At 29.7% G+C, this 21214-nt stretch overlaps 2 protein-coding genes across 2 annotated transcripts; one reads left to right on the top strand and one right to left on the bottom strand.

Moving 5' to 3' along the window:
- Positions 1–6481: 6481 nt before the first annotated feature.
- Positions 6482–8051, top strand: LOC100817386 (ethylene-responsive transcription factor TINY). The gene has a single exon (XM_003527719.5). The coding sequence runs from the start codon at positions 6585–6587 to the stop codon at positions 7440–7442; it is 858 nt and encodes a 285-aa protein (XP_003527767.1). The 5' UTR covers positions 6482–6584; the 3' UTR covers positions 7443–8051.
- Positions 8052–15407: 7356 nt separating this feature from the next.
- LOC100816321 (DNA cross-link repair protein SNM1) lies at positions 15408–21214 on the bottom strand. The gene is made up of 10 exons (XM_003527717.5): positions 20634–21214; positions 20384–20542; positions 19369–19770; positions 18894–18957; positions 17990–18207; positions 17789–17902; positions 16743–16848; positions 16294–16505; positions 15927–16030; positions 15408–15739 (listed from the first exon to the last, which is right to left on the bottom strand). The coding sequence occupies exons 1-10, from the start codon at positions 21156–21158 to the stop codon at positions 15595–15597; spliced, it is 2049 nt and encodes a 682-aa protein (XP_003527765.2). The 5' UTR covers positions 21159–21214; the 3' UTR covers positions 15408–15594.

The raw sequence follows: 21214 nt of genomic DNA, 5'->3' as shown, positions 1-21214 counted from the left end.
GCCAAATTAGGGAAGGGTGACTCTTTTGTATGGGGTGTTTTAGTCCTCTCTTTGTAATCCTTTCTAAGTACTACTGGTACCAGTTTAATATATTTGTTTGGCTGATCTAAAAAAAGAAGAGAAGTTGAGTTATACTAATAATATATGTTCAATATAGACCTCTTGAATGAATTACGTGGGGGCGCACTATTTTCAACATGGTGCTTTGGGGCGTGGCATGGTCGTATGGGGAACAAAATCGGTGGCAGTGGTGTACATTGAGTGGGCGAATTATCAATAATATATATGTGCTTTGTGGAGGATATAGGTTCTTCATACAGCATGATAATGGCATTTTAGTGTTGCAACAATGATGCTCAACATTTAATTAGCACGGGTTATGTTGTTTTTTCTTATGAGGGTGATTCAAATTAACTTGCATGGAACTCGCTTGAGCCAATTAAAATATTCAAGTCAATATTATATTGGAAGCAGATGCGAAGTGCTGCATTTTCACGCTACGTACTTCTGTTAGGAATTTGGTTGAACTTAGCTTTTGGCTCGGATGTTAATTTGTAATCTTTTACAGCATGCTTTTCTAGATGATTCTTGTTTCCTGCTAATCTTATTCAACACATGTCATCCGGACCTTGTTTTCTAGCCTTATCGAGTTTTTTTTGTTTAGAAATATATTAAAGAACCTAGAAACCTCTAAAAAAAAGAAAGTAAATACGTGCAGCCATCAACCATTCAACCCTTAAGAAGAAACTACATACCTAGAACGAGTATTAAGAGAAATACCAAATTAAGTATTGGCATCAATATTCAATACTGTCATTTTATTGTTGTTGATACTTTTGCTGGTGTTATAGAATAAACACTCGATTCTCCTTTCAATATTGTGTCATTTGTCACATGTTTCCAAATGCCAATTTATTTAATTTTCATGTTGTCAGTTAATTGGTAAAATTTATTCTAATCCCAATATTGAAACTATTTACTTTAAACGTTAATTTTGCTATATATATAATTATGAAATTGCTTTCATAAATTGTTTTCAAAATGTGAGCAGTATAGTACTGTACAGATTACTTATATGACACATGATTCAGGAAGAAACTTAATTCTGATCTTACTATGTTGTAGGATACTAGGATACTAACATATAATAAATATGATGTTATAGCATAAACTAGTTCAAGAGAGATCAACAAAAAAATTAATTAGTGGATCAGGACGTCATTTTCATGCTATAGCTATAGCTACACTAGTTTATTTTGTAAGACATTAATTTCGTAGAATTTAAGATAGAATAAAGCAGTGTACGTACCTTTTTAGAAGGCCCCGGCCCGAACTCCAAATAGAGAAACTCAGCAATCCTTAAATTTGACATGTGAACATATTATCAGTGACAACGTATACGGCAATATATTAGTAACATGTTATGCATCTAATGCAACATCATTAAAATATTGGTGATGAACACATGTCTAAAACATTTAATAGGAATTACTAATCATCATTCGTATATAGAACTCGATTTACTACACGTTTGTCTGTTAGTTTATCACTTGCCACTGGTGACCTTTATTTGGGGCACATGTCTAGATTTCTCTGTTAGTGATTTTTGATATGTTGGTATCACCGAGATATGGAGATTAACAATATTGGCTGGAAGTCAGCATAAGTTTGGACATACTTTTGTTGTCTCGATCAATCAAAATTAACAAATCATGAATTTAGCGAATATATATCCAATGATAAAAGAGTGATGGAACTATAGCAAAAGCGGCGATACCTTTTCTCCTAGAATATATAGGATGTATATAGGTGGAAGGTGAACAAATTAAGAAGGATAAGAAGGCACTACATGCGGAAGTGTTCCTTTATTTAGGGAAAATTATATACACCACTTAAAATTTTCACAATACTTTTTTAAGTGAGAAAGTATTATGAGATTGTTAAGTACTTAAGTCAGAATATTAATATTGTAAAAAAATGCCTTGTTGATCACTCTTTAATAACATTTTTTTATCTATTTAAAAGCTTGTTGAATTATTACTACAAAATAACTGTTATATATATACTAACCAAAAAATTAATGTTAGTCCTTATATTTATCGTTGAGTGTGAGACTTTGTTCATGTAAATTAAATTATTCATAAAATTTAGCATAAGTTAATATATGCAATAAAAGTATAAAATCTTTTCACATTATCATTTACTACAAAATTGAAATATATTTGTTGATATTTACTTTAACTATCTTAAATTTTTTTTATCAATGTTGACTAAAATAAGTTAAAAAAACAAAATAAAATTCCTTTGTTATCATTTTTTTAATGATAAAATTTATAATTATCATTATCATCAACATAATAATAAAATGCACAAAAATAATAAAAAAATAATGATAAAATACATGAAAATTGAAAAATTTGATGATAAAATTTTAAAAAAAAAGTTTACAATTTGTTAAATAATGATAATGGATTGATAAAATATGTTATTAAGCCTAAAAAAATGTTGCTAGGTTGCTAGCACTCCTATATATAAAATCTTGAAAATATTTAATATATATATCTTAATTGGTTAAATAACCATTTTAGTCGGTTATCTTATTTATTTTGTTTAAAATGATCATTTTTTTTAAATAAATTATTTTGATCATTTATGTTATTTAAAAAGTTCAAAATAATTATTTATCTTTTAAAAAAGCTACTTTCGTATCTTATTTTATTTAAAATATTCAAGATGATCTTTCAATTATTTAAATATATTTAACTTTATTATTTGAATAACACTTAAGACAAATGAACATTATGAATATATTTAAATGATTGAAAGATTATTTTAAAATTTTTAAATAAGATGTGATACTAAAGCACATCCTTTAAATCATTTCGAATCTTTTAAACAAAATAAATGAATAAAATGAAATATCAAATTCAATAGAAAAAAGATAAAAAAAATCAAAATAATCATTTAATCTAAACTTTGTCATAAATATTTATAGAAAAAAATAAAAAGAAGAAACAAAATAAGATTCTTCATGAGTTAAAAATTAATCAATGCATGAGTTAGAAATCAATTATTGTGGGAAAGCTAAGTAAATATGAAAGAAATTTTACAAACTAACTTATTTTATTTTTACCTTAAAAAAATATTTCATTCTTATTTTATTCTCCAAAAAAATACTTACAAACAAGTTTATCGAAACAGATTTTATACTCACACTTTCTTTTGCGCTTTCTAGCTTTTACAATTCGATTTTACCTCGTTTTCATTTTCTATTTTTTTTCTTTTCTAATTATCACATGTATATTACTTTCTCAGACTAGCTTTTCTTCATTCTCCTCTTATTTCTTATTTCTATTCCAATTCAAAAAGTTTATCATTACTCTAAAATGTTTATGTCTAAAAGACTGCCAAGTTGTCGTAAGTGTTACGGGTTATCTTGTTTATTTTTTAATACAATCATATTACTTTTCATGACATTGTATGACTATTTAATTAAAAATATAACTCAAATATAAAATATGAATTAAAAATATTTAAGGAAGTATATATTAGTACTATCTGGTAGAAGATTCTTTTTATAATAAAAAATACAAAAATCAACATTTAAAATTCCAATTCTTAAAATTTGGTTTAATTGACAAAGCACCATTTTAATATTAATTTGTAAACAATTAATTATTAATAATGTTGGTAAAAAAAATTGAATATTAAATAAAAAATTCTTTGATTAAATAATTAACTAAAGAGAAAATATTAACTTAGTTTAATAAAGAAATTTAAAAATGATTTCACAGAAAAAAAAGAAGAAGAGAAACGCATGTGACAAAATAGCGTACATGTATAAAGACCGTAAACCACACAATTTTTGTTAGATGAATTCATTAAAATGATGAATCTAGTCATTAGATAGCACATATAGTGTGTGGGCATAAAGTATCCTTTCAAATTATGAATATAGTTTAATGTTTATGTCAATTATAAATTATCATTTGAAATATTTAAAAGTTAACAAATTTGTCTTTTTCTTTTCTATCTTATATGCTTAGACATGCTTATCAATATTTTATAAATTAATTATCACCTTACCCTTCATCATTTTCTTCTTCTTTTCTTTCTTGCTATAAATTCTTATTCTTTGCTATCAATTTTTTTTGTCAGTAGGATTAGGAATAGTAGAAGACACTATTAAGATTTATAATAATTTAGGTATTTTATTCCACCAATTGAATTAGACCCTTTATTATTGTTATCAATTTTATAACACCCTTAGTGATTTATGAATTATTATGAATTGAAACACTTTTATGTACAACGATAAATTTGTCAAGTGATAGTTTTTAATTATTAACATGTTTATATATAATATATGATTAGTTATTATCATATATATTATACATCCCATTATAAATTTAATGCTATAGTGATGGCAATATAAACACTTTTGTTCTAGATCATATTTATAAAAAAATTATCATTTTAAGTACAACAATAAAATAAAAGAATATTGAGCATTACTCAATTAAATTGGCCTTAAACCAAATAAAAAGAAAAGAAAATATTTTTTTTATCTGATAACTTCTGCAACTAAAATATAAAAAAAAAATCTCTATCTCCCGCACCCAAACCTCTATCCTCAACCAATCTGCCATCATAAATTCTGCATTATGTACTCCATGATCATTGTTGGGCGAACAAAAACTCAGTTTGGTCGATCAGTCACAAAACTGTTGTGTTAATTTGCGAACACTATTTTTTCTGAATGATAAAAATAAATTGTGAACACTATTGAATGATCAATATAACAGTTGTCATCATTTAAACCTCCATAATCACTCAGTGGAAGATTCTATATGTCTTTTTTCATATCTCAAACAATGCACATGAAGCAGTTGCTTATTGGAGCCAAGCCCATACTTATATGCGAAGCTATTATAGACTCAAGCCAAACACCCCTTAATTTAAATCACATACGATTGCCTAACTTCCTGTCCCATTAGGAAGTGGTGTGTTTGGAAGAGAGATTGGAAAAGAGATAGAAGACATCTGTTAGTTTTCAAATAAAATAAGTATTTCTCTTTTAAGTAATTATTTAAGCTCTTTTTTTTTATAAAAAAATATCGTTTTACTTTTAATAAGTTCTCGAACATGTCAGTCCAGTTTTTTTTAATTTTTTAAACGGGTCAAATAATTTTATTATGAGCACGTTCCGAAAGTGGTGCAATAAAAAAGATAAAAGACAACGAGTGTACAAGCTTCCGTGATTGTTTGAAAGCATTTTTTTAATCAAGAACTATTAAGTATTGACTTTTTCTATCTTTTAACGACAACGGGAAAGTATTAATATGCCCTCAATGTTTCTGAACCGACCAATATATAAGTCACAATATTAAATTATGAATATCTATATAAGTAAATTTAATAGTGGATCAAAAGTTTTTGACGTTATATCATTTGCACTGTACTATTAATTTGTTCTCATGCATTTTGAGTCTCTTGTCATTAATGACCACGATCACTTTCTTGATTTAAAATCCCCGCACCATTGATCTGAAAGAAGACGTTTCATGCACGACCTTGAAAATTTTAATTTACATGCTCAAGTTCACTGTCATCATAAAAATAACTCCTCCACCTATATACTATCCTAGCTAGTTATCCTATACACGTTATGGTGAATTTATATTCAAAGTTTTGTTCAATCATAACCGAAGAACAAAATGGATTGTAGCCGCCATGCATTGATGTAGTGATTGCAGAGATAATGGATAAATGGCACAATATTCACGAGCACTAGGCAGGCAAGTGAATTAATAATTTAATAGTGTCACGTACGTGGGAGAAGATTTAATGTTGACTTAAGGGAAGAAAAAGAGGAGGGAGAGAAAATAAGTTATGAGTATGAATTTTTTATTAACAAAAAACTAAGCATTAGTAATAAATATTTATCAATAAAAAATAGTATTGTAATGATATATTTGACTCTTGAATCATACCTATAAAAAAGAATATATGTTGAAAGATATTAATTTAATTTGAAGAGTTAATGCTTGGTTAACAACAAAAAAAACCTCTCTCATTTAATTGGATTTGCAGTGGCTAGTGTGATTGTGTTGTGTCAACTGTCTAGTGTGTGGTCCACCAACGAGACATGAGCTCAGAACCGAAAGGAGGAAGAGCCATGTTAATTTGCATGTCAACGTCATACTTTACAATATCCCCCACGTGCTCAAAATATTATTAGTATTATTAATTCGATTAGAGTTGTACAATAAAGTAAATTAGCTGACCCTACCGCGTCTCATACCAATACCAGGCATGATGCACTGTAATCCCAATGCCTCGTGCTCTCACACTCCTTTTACGCTCCTTGCGATCAACACGTTTTAGAGCTTAGACCTTCAATCTCGTTCAAAATCAAAATCAAAATCTTGCACCTGCCTCATACCACCCCCACAACCTAATTCATATATATAACACACTTGCTCATCCTCCTTTGACAGCCGCCAATTTCATTTGATTGAAATTATAAATCACACACACATAAATATTTATATGTACGTATATACATACATACACACAGAGACATGGAGAACAATAATCATCATGCCATGGCTGCAGGTGCTAGTAGTGATTCAAACACTAGTGATCACACCACCCCAATATCTTCTTCTTGTGTTAATGATAACAACAACAATAAGTTATACAAAGGGGTGAGAAAGCGAAAGTGGGGGAAATGGGTTTCTGAAATCAGGCTTCCCAATAGCCGTGAACGAATATGGCTAGGGTCTTATGACTCTCCTGAAAAGGCAGCACGAGCCTTCGATGCTGCCCTTTACTGTCTACGTGGCCGCCATGCCAATTTCAATTTCCCCAACACACCTTGCAACATGGACACTGCTACCAATGCTCCTCCTAACCAATCTCTTACCCCACAAGAGATTCAAGAGGTTGCTGCTAAGTTCGCAAATCAGGTGTCCCCGCTACTACAAAAACCTCAAGAACAACCTCAACCTCAACGTAGTAGTGATGGTGGTGGCGGTGGTGCTAATTCTTCATCGTTTGGATCAAAGTTGTTATGTAAATCAGACAGCATAGCAGAGAGTAGTACTACTAGTACTACTACTAATTGTACCCCCACCACCACTGCCTCGTCATGTTCTGCTACTATGTACGAATGTGATGGAACGGAGCAAGTGGACCGTGGGGACATGATGGATTGGACATTCTTGAACGTCTTTGATTTCTCCAATGAGGTGGTGCTTCCTGCTGTTGGATCCGACTATAATGATCTCTATAATTCTGAGCTACACAAGATGCACTCAGATTCAGGTGAGTTATTGTATTCTACTCCTTTTGAGGGTTACGAACAATTAATTGAAGCTGATCATGATGATGATGATCCTTTTTCTCACCAATCATTCCTTTGGAATTGGAACTTTTGATCATCATATCATCACTCGCTACTGCATGTGCTGCTAGAATATGATGACTACTAGTTAAAATTACTTGCCCCAGCCTAAATATATAATAAAGCATCCTTGATCTTTTGTATATATGATATGTATATGGTGTTGTCTCCAAGTATATAACAATAACAAGGACAAGACAAGACACAGGCTATGTCAGACCATATATATATTCCTTACCATAATTAAGTATATGCCTAGCTATATGGCTAGCTAGTGACCTCGGTTTTTCTAGTGCTATCTATTCCATAGATTAGCACAGGCTACCAACTATATAGTATCGATCGATAGATGTTGTCTTACTATATGTTTCCCCTTGGCAATAAAATATTTGTACTTTATAGGTTGTTTTATGTATACTGGTTCAAGTATATATTTATACCTAAGTATATATATATTGATCTGTGACATGTATCCCTTCTCCTTTCCTTATTTCTCTGTAAAATTAAATCTTAGTGGATTTGCAGTGCTTAATTTTCTTGTGCACAAATGTGCTATAGCTCTAAAGTAGTCGATTTTAGTGTGTTCTAAGTTAGTATTTGTGGATAAAAAGGGTAATAAGCAGCTTCAAGAACATTGGGAATTTATATCGTCATCATAAGTATAAATTAACCGTATAATATATATGACTTAATTACTCTTTCTTCAATATTGTTATATTTCTATGTTATATCATTCTCGAATTTCTTAGATCTAGATGGCAGTTCAGAGTAACTGCTGGAAAACAAGCATATACATATTTTTAAAAGAGAAATGAAATTTAGTTCCCACAAATACTAACTTAGAACACATCTAACCAGTATGCTTGGGAAAAAGGAAGTTAGCCTGAGAAAGTATGTTGAAGGTAGGTTAGATGATTTTTTTGATTTTTTTAAATTCAAGCATAAATTAGGGTTTCCTACTTTGGAGATTATATGTTCCTATATATATGCACCATCGAGCTCCCCTTTTTTCATATAATAACTAGATAGAGATCAGATTAAAATGCTTATAAGTTAAATACTACCAATAATAACTATTATTTTTTAATTTGTTACAAATTAATATCTAAACAGAACAACATATCTTAATTTTTATTTCTCTATCAATTTAGCTGGCAACACCAATTATTGATATGGTTTACTTTAGAAACGAGGCATCTTAAACGGGCTAATTGAATATGTGGCCAACTATAAATTTGACTCTTGGATGGGAACGGCACTGGGTACGATTAGATAAATTGTTAACCACACAGAAAGTTAGAAATCCTTTTACCTAAGGGCCCAAGCCTACAAGTTTTATTTTTATATTCCAACGATATATAGTTGAAAACCTAGTATGTATCATTTTATCGTTCTTTAGTCGCATGATAGTCCAGTTCCATCTATTCATTAACAACTTATAATATGGTTACTTACAAGGATATGTAGCACACGCAAGAAGAATATTAAAAGATTGGTACGTTATTGCTTGGGATACGGTCTTTGAATTATTTTTGTCTAGAAAGAAAGGTTAAGGTTTATTATAATTGGATAGAGTAATCGAATCCAGCAATCTTGTTATTGTTGTTGTATTTCTGTCTCAGAAGCCTTCTTTCGTTAGACAAGCATATACAGTAAGTATAGCGTTCTTAATGATTTTTAATTATTAATTGGGCACGTTAATTAATTATATTGTGTTAGTAAATGACTGAGCAATAAAGCGGTGAATCTTAACTCGCAAATTCGCAATGAAAGGGTATGTCCGGTTTTAACATCAAGTTGAGTTGTCTATATGACAATAAATATTAATTTGTAAGATTGAGAGCACTGTTAAGTATTGGGTTTATTTTTTGTTAGTAATTCCTGGTTGATTAGTGATTTATTATAAATATAGCAACAATATACTCATTGAGAGTTCAAGAGAAAAAAATGTAATACTATATGTCATTGATAAATTGAAAAGGAACCTAGAGAGTATTCAGTTGTGAACAATTTATAGTCGATCGATCTTAATTTGTGATCTCATTACATATAAATGAACACACAAATATGTAATCTCACAAACACATGACAACATAAGTAAATGCATATATATCCATCTATCCGTTTTGTGCAATCAAAATCAATATGTTGTGTGATAATATTTTGATTTCTCATTGTGATCAATTTAGCACTCTTTTCCTTCCTTTTTTTTTTTTTACTTGTGGGAATGTCTATCGTTACAACGGTTCCAAGATTGCATTAAATCGCAATAAGCAACAGTAATTAATGATGCTGAATTAGCGACTTTTTATTTGTAGTTTAATTTTAGGGTAAATAATAATTTTTGTCCCTAAATATGTAAATTATATAAATTCATTTATGAAAAATTAAAATTTCAAAATTTAGTCCCTCAAAGTGTAAAAAGCGTGACTTTTATCGTTAATAAAATAGTCTACGTGACACACAAGAACGAATTTGTCACAAAATTGGGCCAACATGGTCAATTGTATCAAAATGTGAGTAATTAATGTTAGTAATTTTTATTTGATGTAAATGTCATTAATTTTTTTTGTTGAACCTAAATATCAATGTGTTTCTATTAGATTAATTTGTTAAATCTCAAATTTTATTTCATTTAAGGGTAAAATATAATTTTAGGATAAATTTTCCTCATTTTTTTAATTTTAATCTTTCATGGACGAATTTATTCACGATTTACACATTCTGGAACGAAAATTATTTATTCTTTTTTATTGATAACTCAAAAGGTGTGATTCATTCAAGCTTAAATTTGTGGAATTGATATGATATACACTAAAAAACTTGGGAAGAAATGAAAAACTATAAATTTCTATTTTATTTACAATATTTTATTAATTATTTTTATTATTTTATTAATTATTGAAAAAATTAAATACAATATTAAAAAAAAACTAGAAAAATTCATGTTAATAAGAAAAATTGTGATAAATATATTACAAGAACAAGAGATAAAAAAAATAACAAGAAAAAAAGAAGAAAAAGATAATTGTGATTCACTTGTTCTAGAAAATATTTTATCCACGAGACGCCGTACATAATTGAGAATTCTAATTTGTTTAAATGCAAATAATATAAATTGTATGCATAGAAACATAATTATGCCTATATTTTCAACAAGATTCTAAGGCTATTTTTTAAGTACTGAGATATTCGTGTGCATAAAAAATTGCCTAAAAACAGGAAAAGAAACAAATAATTTTAATAAATTTACGTTTATTATCCTTTAGAATGTAAATGTGCTCATTTATTTCCTATAAACTATGATAATTAAAAAATTGTAAAAAGTATTTTTAGTTTCTTTTAAAAATGTTTATTCATTTTTAGTCATTCCTTTATTTTATATTTGAGACTAATTTTAACAATAAAAACAAACAAGAAATTAAAAATAGACCAAAAAATTTAGAAGGCCTAAAATTGTTGTCAGAAAATTAATAAAAGATTAAAAGTTTAAAAAAAATTGAAAGACTAAAAAATAGAATCTGAAAATGTCAAGAGAATAAAAATTTAATTAACCTGATATCAAAATTTTATTTTTAGCTTTTATTAAAAAAAATTAGTTCTTATATTCTAATAAAACACATTCTAAGAACTAAAAATGTATTAGATTTTTATAGGAATTAAAATTAAATTTTCAAATATTTTGAGGGTTAAAAAAATACTATATTCCAAGAATTTTCATTTGTTAAAGGAGTTGAAGCTAAAGGTGTTTATCATATATCAAATTAACCTGGTGATAAATTTGATAATTCAAACCAAGCTAATCAAATTGATTTAGTTAATTTATTCATTTTACTTCAAATTTGAACCGAACCAACGATAAGTTGTTTGATTTTTAAATTCATATTTTTTCAATATGAATTATCCCAATAACTCGATCAATTATTTTTAACTTTTAGATTAATACATTCCATATCATAACATTCAAATTTTTCTTTTACTTCTATCTTTTTCCTTATTTTTGTTTATTTTAATCTTTTTATGATCTTATATAGTGTTACCAAGTGTCATAATTTAGTCTTGTTTATTATATATATACATATATATATATATATATATATATATATATATATATATATATATATATATATATATATATATATATATATATATGTATGTATATATATTTATCAAATTTTGGGTAAAAAATTAATGAAATATGTAAAATGATTAAAACTATAGAAATTAAATATTAAATAAACAAATAATTATTAAAGAAAAAGGAATGTTTTTCCTGTATATATTAATATAAAATTAAACATTTATATTAAATTTAAAATTTAAAACCCGTCATCTAACCGATTCATTGAGCAGAATGAGTTGGATTTACCCCAAACACTAAAAAAAACAATTCAAAATATTTTAGTTGGTTTGAATTAAATTAGGTTAGCAGATTAACCGTACTTAGAAATACCTCTATTTATATATATCCCTCTTAACACAAGAAACATTAATGTATTGCAAAATAAAAAGTGAATGAGCAGTAAGCAATTTCATGACAGAAAAAATGATTGATCTATCATTTCCATTATTTTTTAATATTATCAGAGAATTTATTAGTTTTTCTAATAAAGCTGTTGATAAAAGAGAGAAGAGTCAAACAAAATTTTGCATTTGTACATACTCCGTAGTCCGTATTAGTCGGTGGTCGCTGACTGAATGGCTCGTGTCGTGTAAACCGCGCGGAGGCGTCTCGCGTCTCAGTCGTCTGATAAGTTGACTTTTTTGTCACACGTGTGATGTGTGATGTGTGTAGCCTTGCTTCATCATCTTCCTAAAAATTTCTCTTGACTCTAAGAATAAATTATTGCTTTATTTTATATTCAATATATAAATTATATATCCTATAGTATTTTATTAGGAAACGAGACCATAACTAATAAGTTGCTATTCCAAATTTAATGACACACAATAAAAACATTTTTTCTTCTTCTGCTGTATATACTCTGTAAAATTCCTTGAAATCTCGCTTTTGTAAAATTTAGAAAATAAAACATGATCAAATTATGATAAAAAAAAAATACTTGTTATATATGATTACCCACAAAAACAAAAACGTATTATGATTAATAAGTGTATATAAAATTTTCTATATGCATCAATTGTTAACATATGTATTCATAAATAGAAAATACTTTTTGTGAAATAACATTTACATTTACATTTATGGGGTCGAATTTTTTATTTCAATACTTTTTTAAGTAATTATTTTCAAAATAAAAATGTTTTTTCATACACAAAAGACAACTAAAAGGATTTATAACTAACTTTTGGAATAAAAATCCTTTTATATAATTATAAAGTAGATGAAAAAAGTATCTTCTACATTTTATTTTCTTTTCAAAATCTCTAAAAAACAAATAATATTTTATATGTTATAAAGGTATTTTTTTCAAAAGCTTAAATAAACCGTTCATATTAATACTTGTAATCTGGAAGTTGTTCTAGGTTGTATCTGGCCTTAGTTTTTTTTTCTCAGTTTCTTTGGATTTGAGTTCTAGGCTTTTTCCATTCTCGGCAAATTCAACGGTCAAAAACGGGGTGTTTTCCCTTTCTTTGTGTTCTCCCATTAATGCGGAATTTTAAGAACATTAATTAACAACATAACCAGGAGAGTGGACTTTGAACAACGTTCCCACACAAAATGTTGACGACGAAATTGGATACTACTATATAGCATGTTTCACAAGGTGTGTTCACAAGTAGTCAATGAATTAATTATATTTTCATATTTGTGTGGCAGTATACTACAAATAATGTCAACTTCCCAATGTTTAATTAGTTTCAAGTTTCAACCGAAGGTGAGTAGGCATGATAGCCAGAAAGTCAGGTGCTGAATATATACCAAATGCTGTTTGATGCATATCTTGAAACACAACTAGCAAAAAACTAAAACAGTGGCAACAAATAATTGAATTACAACAGTTAATTTTTTATTAGTTTAGTAGTTAATGGACAATATATAAACGAAGATAAAGAAAAAAAAAGATGATAAAAGAAGATTAACACTGTTTCAATTTCATTTTTTTTATTGTTTATTTCAAAAAAATTTATAAGTCAAATTTATTCATTGTCAAATAGTATGTGTTAACTCTTTTTCTCCGTCTAACGTTGTGAGGGCGTTTAAGATGTAATGAGTTGCTAATTTCATCAAAAGTAGTGATAGGATTTATAGATGTTGTATAATATATGTTAATTTTAAATAAGAAATTAGATTACACTTTTTTTTTATCAATGATGGAGTATTACGACAAATGAATACATCTAACCCTTCAATAATATTGTGATAAAATTTTTTATTAAAAATTCGAAGTACTTTACCAGTTGGGCACTTAAACAATAATAGAAAAAAGATAAAATTGTAAATTTAGTCTCTCTAGTTGTCTCTAATTTTAATTTTGACCTTCCTTTAAAATTATCATTTTGTCTTTTTTTATCCAATCACGCAATCTTAGTTCTCAAGTCCAGATTTAGACGTTAACGGTTACAAATGAATGCTGACGGTCACATGTTACGTTCTAATTGAATAATGACTGTCATGTATCATGTTCTAATTAGCTAATGATAACAACAATATATTTCATCATCCATAGAGTCAATATCCAATCAGAATATAACACGTGTCAGTCATCGTCCAATTAGAATGTAACACATGACAGTTAACATTTATTTGTAATAATTAACGTCTAAATCTAAACTTGGATACCAAGATTGCCTGATTGGATAAAAAAAAGGACAAAATGTGTGAATAATTTTAAAGGGAATCAAAATTGAAAATTGAAGACAACTAAAAGGACCAAAAATGTAATTTTACCTTAAAAAAAAGTATCGCAACCAATTTTCATACACTTGTGACACTTTCAGCATATGGTTCTACGTTTTAGATAAAATAAAATTTTAGGAAGTCAATAATATTAAGAGTGAAAATAGGTGAAGCGGCTAGATAGAAGGATATGACCTAATTTATATCTTGCTTAGATAATGACAAACTTAAAAAAAAAAAAAAGTAAGTAAAAGTCTTATATTGGTTATTGACAAGGCATTTAAATTAATTTTTATTAACTAAAAAACTTATTTGATTATTTAATAAATAAGTTTTTTTTCGTAACTTTTAATATTTTTCAAAATATTAATTTCTAACTTTTAATTATTTATTTTTATCTTTAATATATTTATCTATTTTTCTTATTGCCTTTTTTAAATAAATCATAATTTTTTTTTTGTTATTTTACACTATTCAACTACTTTAATAACTAATTACTTATAATTTAATAAATTAACTTTTCAACTAACATTTCAACTCATTTTCTCAAACATAATCATTAAAGTCTATTTAGCTTAAGACCAAACCCTTTTAATCCTAACAAACCAACCTATAAAAAACCATAAATAACTATTCATTGCTAGTATCATTATTATATTTAATTTGTTATAGTATATTAAAATCTTAAGTTTAATTTTCTTTTTAAATATTAATCTTCATAAAGAGTCAAACTAAAATTTATATTTAAATTCATTGAAAAATAAATTTATGTCTTATTTAAATGATTTATTGCAAAATATATTTTTAAATAAATTAACATGAATGTTATATTAAACCTTAAAATATGTTTGTATCATAAATAAGTTAAATTCAATTATAAATCTTGGCATACATATTTTTATCTTTATCTTGGTATTAAAAATTAAAAAATCATTACAAATTAAATTCTTAAACAAGCTTATAGGTCAAGTCAAACTTTTATGTAATTCAAACTCAAATTTTTAAAATAAGTATCTGACAAGTGAACGAAACATACTGAGACAATAAATATATTTTTAATTAAGGTCAGATGCAAGCCTAACAAAACCTACTTGAACACAACTTATTTTCATCATGTGAGAGTGAGAGAAATTAATTTCAATAGACCTAAGCCTAGTAAAACCTAGTTCAATGCAACCTATTTTCAGCTCTCCCGTATAAGAGAATTCACCTTGAATTCCCAAATAGAAATTGGATTATAAGTATGATGAGCACTTCTGCTAGAGTGTTTTCAATTTGTCTTCTTTTCACCCTTAAATGCGAAGAAGTTTGGCAAAATTCACTAAACCTTTATTTAAGATTCACACATCACAACAGTAGACTAAACTCCCTTTTGGTGAACAAATCAAGATAACAACAGAGAAATCATTGCATCAGAAGATTCTGGTCCATCATTATTCACACTTGGTATAATGTTATCAGGAGATACAACTCTTACAAACTCTTTGAGTTCTGTAAAGCTGCTATGCTCACTGTATGGCACTTCATACCTGATAACATGGAAAACTAAAATTAGTTCATAGTTATACATAAGGAAAACTCCCATTGAGCACCTACTAAATAGTCCAGTGAATATAACTCAAGAATGTACTTGGTATAACAAACTATGGCCACAACTAGAAAAAAAAAATCTGATCTGATCAATTAAGACAGCATTAAAAGAAATTGAAACACCACCTTATAATAGTACCCTGCTGCCATCTCCTTCCCGTTGACTTCTTTTTACCTTTGCCAAACGTCCAACCAGTGGGAGAGAAAGCAACTATAAGATTGTACTGACTCTAATCAAAGAAAAAAGGCATATGATGATTAGAAATGTAGAACTAAAGAGTTAAGACAAACTTAGTGTTAGTATAAAGATCATGCTCGAAAGCTGCACAATCCAACCACCAATTTATTCAATCATCTCATGAACAGTTCTCAAACAAAGCATTTGACCAAAGTATGAAAAAAAATATTACATTAGTGCCTTAGATGTATTTCTCTATGCATATATTAGGATATGTTTCTTGCTACATGTGTGCTAGAAAGCATCAACACTCACCTTATATTGACTTGATATGTGCTTCAATCTTTTGAAGCTCGCCAGCGTCCACATAGGGGCAACATGAATGTTGCTTTCATGTTCATTTGAAGTGAACCACTGCATATCCTCCTCCTTCAATTCCAAACATTTTAAAATACGCAACTTCGCAGCAGTAACGTGAACCTTTTTACGAAGCGAACGAGCAACCTCCAAGAATAATCTTTCTTTGCCTATAAAAACATAAGAAAATAGAGACGGAAGGAGAATATTTGAAATTTGTTCATTTTTTCTCCTTGGTAGTACTTACCAGATAAACACAATTCTACCCAAACCTACATTTTAGCAGCAGCCTGTCTACTAATTATTACCCCATTACAACATGTTATCAAACATATAAAAAATGGCAAAGACAAGCATTATGTAGCATCAATATCAATATCCAGAAAGAGAGTTGTATTAAACTGTACCAATTGTATAGCTGCCGATCAGAAAAAGGGTCTTGGGATTAAAAGTTTCTGCTTGAACAGCATCAATAACGAATTGTATTACAGACTCTTGTTTTGGAAAGTCATACTGCAATGAAACAGAGAACAAATATTACAAATATTAAAAGTGACTGTTACTAGAATTCAAAGGGAAGAAATATATGAACTATTTTAACAAACTACAGTTCAGTAAGGGTAAGAACTAGGTGCAAAGGTCATTGGAAAAGTGACATTGTACTAATTTGTTTTTTTGGAAAAGATTTGCGAAAAGGCAAAGCGTTTTGTCACTTATTCCTTTACTTATAAAACCATTCTTATACAAACAAGCTGTCATGCTAAAATTTTATTATTATAATATAAAGCATAAGCTTGCGTGCTTGATCGTCTAATAAGAATATATTACTACTGATCTCTGTCTGAAGTAAACTACCAAGGCCGTCTAATTCACACATGCATACACGTATGCTGCTAGTTTATTAAAATGAAAGCAATACTAGGCCCACTAATTGTAGCATTCATCAGTGTGTTTGGATAAACTTTTTTAGTACAAGTTTTCACAATGAACTTTTTTTTCCACAAAGCAACTTTCTCTATTTGAAAAACAACCCAACCCAGTTTTACTTTTTATAGAAAACAAACATGTTTGGTAAAAGATTAATTTACTGCCCATGTTTCAAAAGCTATTTCAAGAAGCTAGCAAAATTCTCCTGCATAACTGAATCAAACATGCACTACGATGTTTCTCCATGCTGCTACTGCCAAGTCGACCATTTTAGATTGGCTGTCAGACTCCAAGGCCTCTGACAAGCTATATATACATAGATTATAGAAAACTTGTCTGATCACAATTAGATAGAAAAATGAAAATCAGTTCATTTTGATTCAATCTCTTGAGTATCTGGACTATAATGTCCTACTTCATAAGTTATTAAACAAAAATAAACTTATGGAGCCCAGGTTCCAAAGCAAAAACTTATACGTTCATGTCATCTGACAGAGATGACTCCATTATTTATACGTGGACTCACCTGTGGGTTGCAGTATGTTGTATCAAGAATCAGAGTATTGATAGGACATATTCGCATTAAAGGATTGACAGCCATTTCTTCACTAAAGCGGAAATCACCCGTGTGAAGCACCGCCTAAATGGAGGAAAAACATCTAGTCATTAGCCAATTCTAACACAACAATGATAGTTAAGTTCACCAATAAGTCAATCGAAGCCACACCTTACCATTTGGAGGTTGAAAGAGTATGATTATGGAACCTGGACAATGGTTGGCATCCAAGCAAGTCACATCAACACCAGCTATTTCAACCTTTTGGTTCAGAGGCAAAACATGTAATTTATCATATGGAATTCCAATGTTCATATTTACAAGTCTAGCTGTAACTGAGGAGCAATAGATCTTTCCATGATTGAATGACTTGGTGAGACCTTGATAATCTGCATTAAAAAATGAGAACAAACAGCCAAGGTGACTAGAAGAAGTTTGACTCCGATTGTAAAAATCTGCTTACAAGGAGCTGGAACAAAGAACTCCATTATTTATTTACTTGTTGCTTGCTAGTTTAAAGTTTTGAACTAATGTCTCTAATAAGTTTTAAGATGACATGGAACTCTAATGTTTTCCTGATAGTGACACATTTAATCACTTCCATATATCAAGGATGCACCAAAATTACATTTTTACTAAATTATGCACATGTTTGATCTCCCAATATGAATATATGATTTCCATGGTAATTGTATATCCAAATTGTATGACCAAAGTCAAGCATTATGTAGTGAAAACATGCCAAAACAATTATTCAAAAGTAAGCTAACCATTTGATGGAGATGTGTTTGTCAAAACTAATAAGAGCTAACAATCCGTTGGCCAACTACATAGATCTCATCTTAAAGCCAAAACTTATATTCTAAACTGTAATTAAAATTGAGTGAAAAAATTAAAGGCTAACCAGATTTAAACAAATCATCAATATAACACAACAATCAATCTAAATTTATATATTAGTGTAAGATAATAATAATAATAATACATAAACACATGTGTTGCAAGAAAACAGTGACTCAGGACTGAAATTTTTTTACGATAAAGATTGAATGTTAACATGCAGAGGTAGACTTACGGTCCAAGTGGAAGTGTGTGAGAAACCAGTGAGAACAATCTCCTCTGAGATATTTGAAAGCATCCTGCATATAGTAAAAGTATTTGTCAAACACCCGGACCTACATTAAAACAAGATGGGGCAATAATGGTGATAGAATAGCCTAAGTTTCTTAGATATTGACGTTCATAATTAATTAGCTAATTGCGGATGAATATTCAATTTGCTTTTCCTAGTTCAGCAGGTCAACATGAAACGTGATTGATGTGCATGCTCAGTTTGAATTGTCGTCCAACTGGCAATAAGCATTTTCTTGAATGGATATGGAGTTCAGTTACCAAGCACCACACATGAAAAAAAACCCTTTTCCCCATAAAAAGCTTTCCTTGTAGCTAAGATATTTCCACACACAGTCCAAAAGGAATGCATAAAGGGAATTTACATTAACACAAATCAAATACACATGTATCATTTAAAATTTTAAATTGCTATTTACCACTCGGAAAGGCGTTCCTTGGACGGCACACCATTTGGGAACATCACGGAGCTTTCTATTTGTTGGCGTATTTTTTGATTTGTGCTTACGACCAGAATCCAAGCCACTGTTTTTCTTTTCCTGTGGTTCTCCGGGAGAGGCAGAAACTTTCTTTTCTTTGGAAGCAAATCCCGGAAAATATTCAGTGATTAATTTGTTTGCCACTGGTTTACCAGTGCCATCAACTTTTCTTTCAGACTTGTCATGTTTTAATTTGACTTTCTGGTTTCTAATCCTTCTAGGCTCCGCCGAAGAATCCTCATGTTTCTCATTTGCAGCAGCATCTCCTTTTCTAAGTTCACTCAGGGCATGCACAATCTTTCTTCTCGGCCCAAGTGCAGCAATACCCATGCTTAAGAGATCCTGCAGATACAGAAGAAAAAAAGGAAAAAAAAATCAGCTAACACGAAACTTTAACAAAGTAAATAGGAAGACACTTAGCACAAACAGTAGTCCATTAGTGTTTTACACCCCCATCTCTCCTTTTAATTTGGGGTACCAAAAACCAAAAGCAAACACATCCTTATATTTCCAATAACACAACCTCATTAAGTTAAGTAATCTCCTAAAAACTTAGGCTATTAGGTCAAGCTCCATGAACACTCTACTAAGCCAAATTGCAAAATACTAACTATTTATCCCATTAGTGAGGGAGAATAACAAATGTAAGTTCCAATTTTAACTTGAAAGAAATTGTTTCCTTCCCTAATTCATTAAGCATCATTCGCTTATATACAAGATTACAAGCTAAAGATATGACTAAAGATAAATCTAATAGATATAATAACTATAAAACTGAAGATAAACCTAATAGCTAAAGATATGATTAAAGATAAATCTAATAGTTATAACAACTATATAAAATCAGAATATATTATCATATCTTCTAACATAACTTAAAGCTGAAAATTAAACAAACAATTCTTGAAAGCATCAATGAACCTAAAACTGATGGAATGAATGAAATCAGGTTAACCTCTTCTGTGAGCCACTGCAAGGTGTCCCAATCAACTTCTTCCCTAACGAAAACATCTTCATACTTGTTTAAGCCGAGCCCGCGTAGCCAATCAACCACAGAAGCAACTTTAGGCACTTGTTGAGCACCTTTCTCGTTATCATCAGGAACCACCGCAACCTGCATAACATTGATATAACTTACAGCATTAGCTTACGAAATTTACTAAGTAATGAAACTGAGGGAGGAATGTTAAGCGCGTGAATCTTACGTCGTCAAGACAATTGTTGGTATGAAGATGCCGCTGTTCCTCGGTCAAGTTCGAAATATCAACCTCACACAGGGGACACCGAACGGAACTATCTACTTCCTCCAACTCATCGCACAAATTCATCAACAGATCAAGCTCCGAATCAGAGTCTGCATCTGCACGGTTAAGCGCGTTGGCTCTCGAAACCACCAGCTTCGACTCTATCGAGTTGCGAAGATAATTCCCCTTCGTTTTCAGCTCCGACAAAGACGCAGTAGAAGAAGAAGGAGAAACACTGTCCTCTTCTCCCAACGGTTGAACACTGCAAGCAGAAACACAACCTATGGTGGAAGGAATGAAATCCAAGCTGCAGCAGTTATCAATTTCGCAACCACCCTCGCTCGTTTTGCGTTTAGGTTTTTTCGACGGCCGTTGATTATTATCATCATCAATGGAAGCAAGAGCCGCGTGAAAAGCCGTTGTCGTTTGAGTGAGAGGGATCTCAAATTCATCGTTGTTCTCATCCCAACTCATGGTGGAAATCATCTCTTCTCTCAGTTCTCTCTCTGCGCCTGAAAGTTGAAACAAGACGACGCGCTTAT

Source organism: Glycine max, chromosome 6, assembly GCF_000004515.6.
Source record: "Glycine max cultivar Williams 82 chromosome 6, Glycine_max_v4.0, whole genome shotgun sequence".
Lineage (NCBI taxonomy): Eukaryota > Viridiplantae > Streptophyta > Magnoliopsida > Fabales > Fabaceae > Glycine > Glycine max.
The sequence above is the reverse complement of the archived record's forward strand: the minus strand, read 5'-3'. Positions and strand labels throughout refer to the sequence as shown.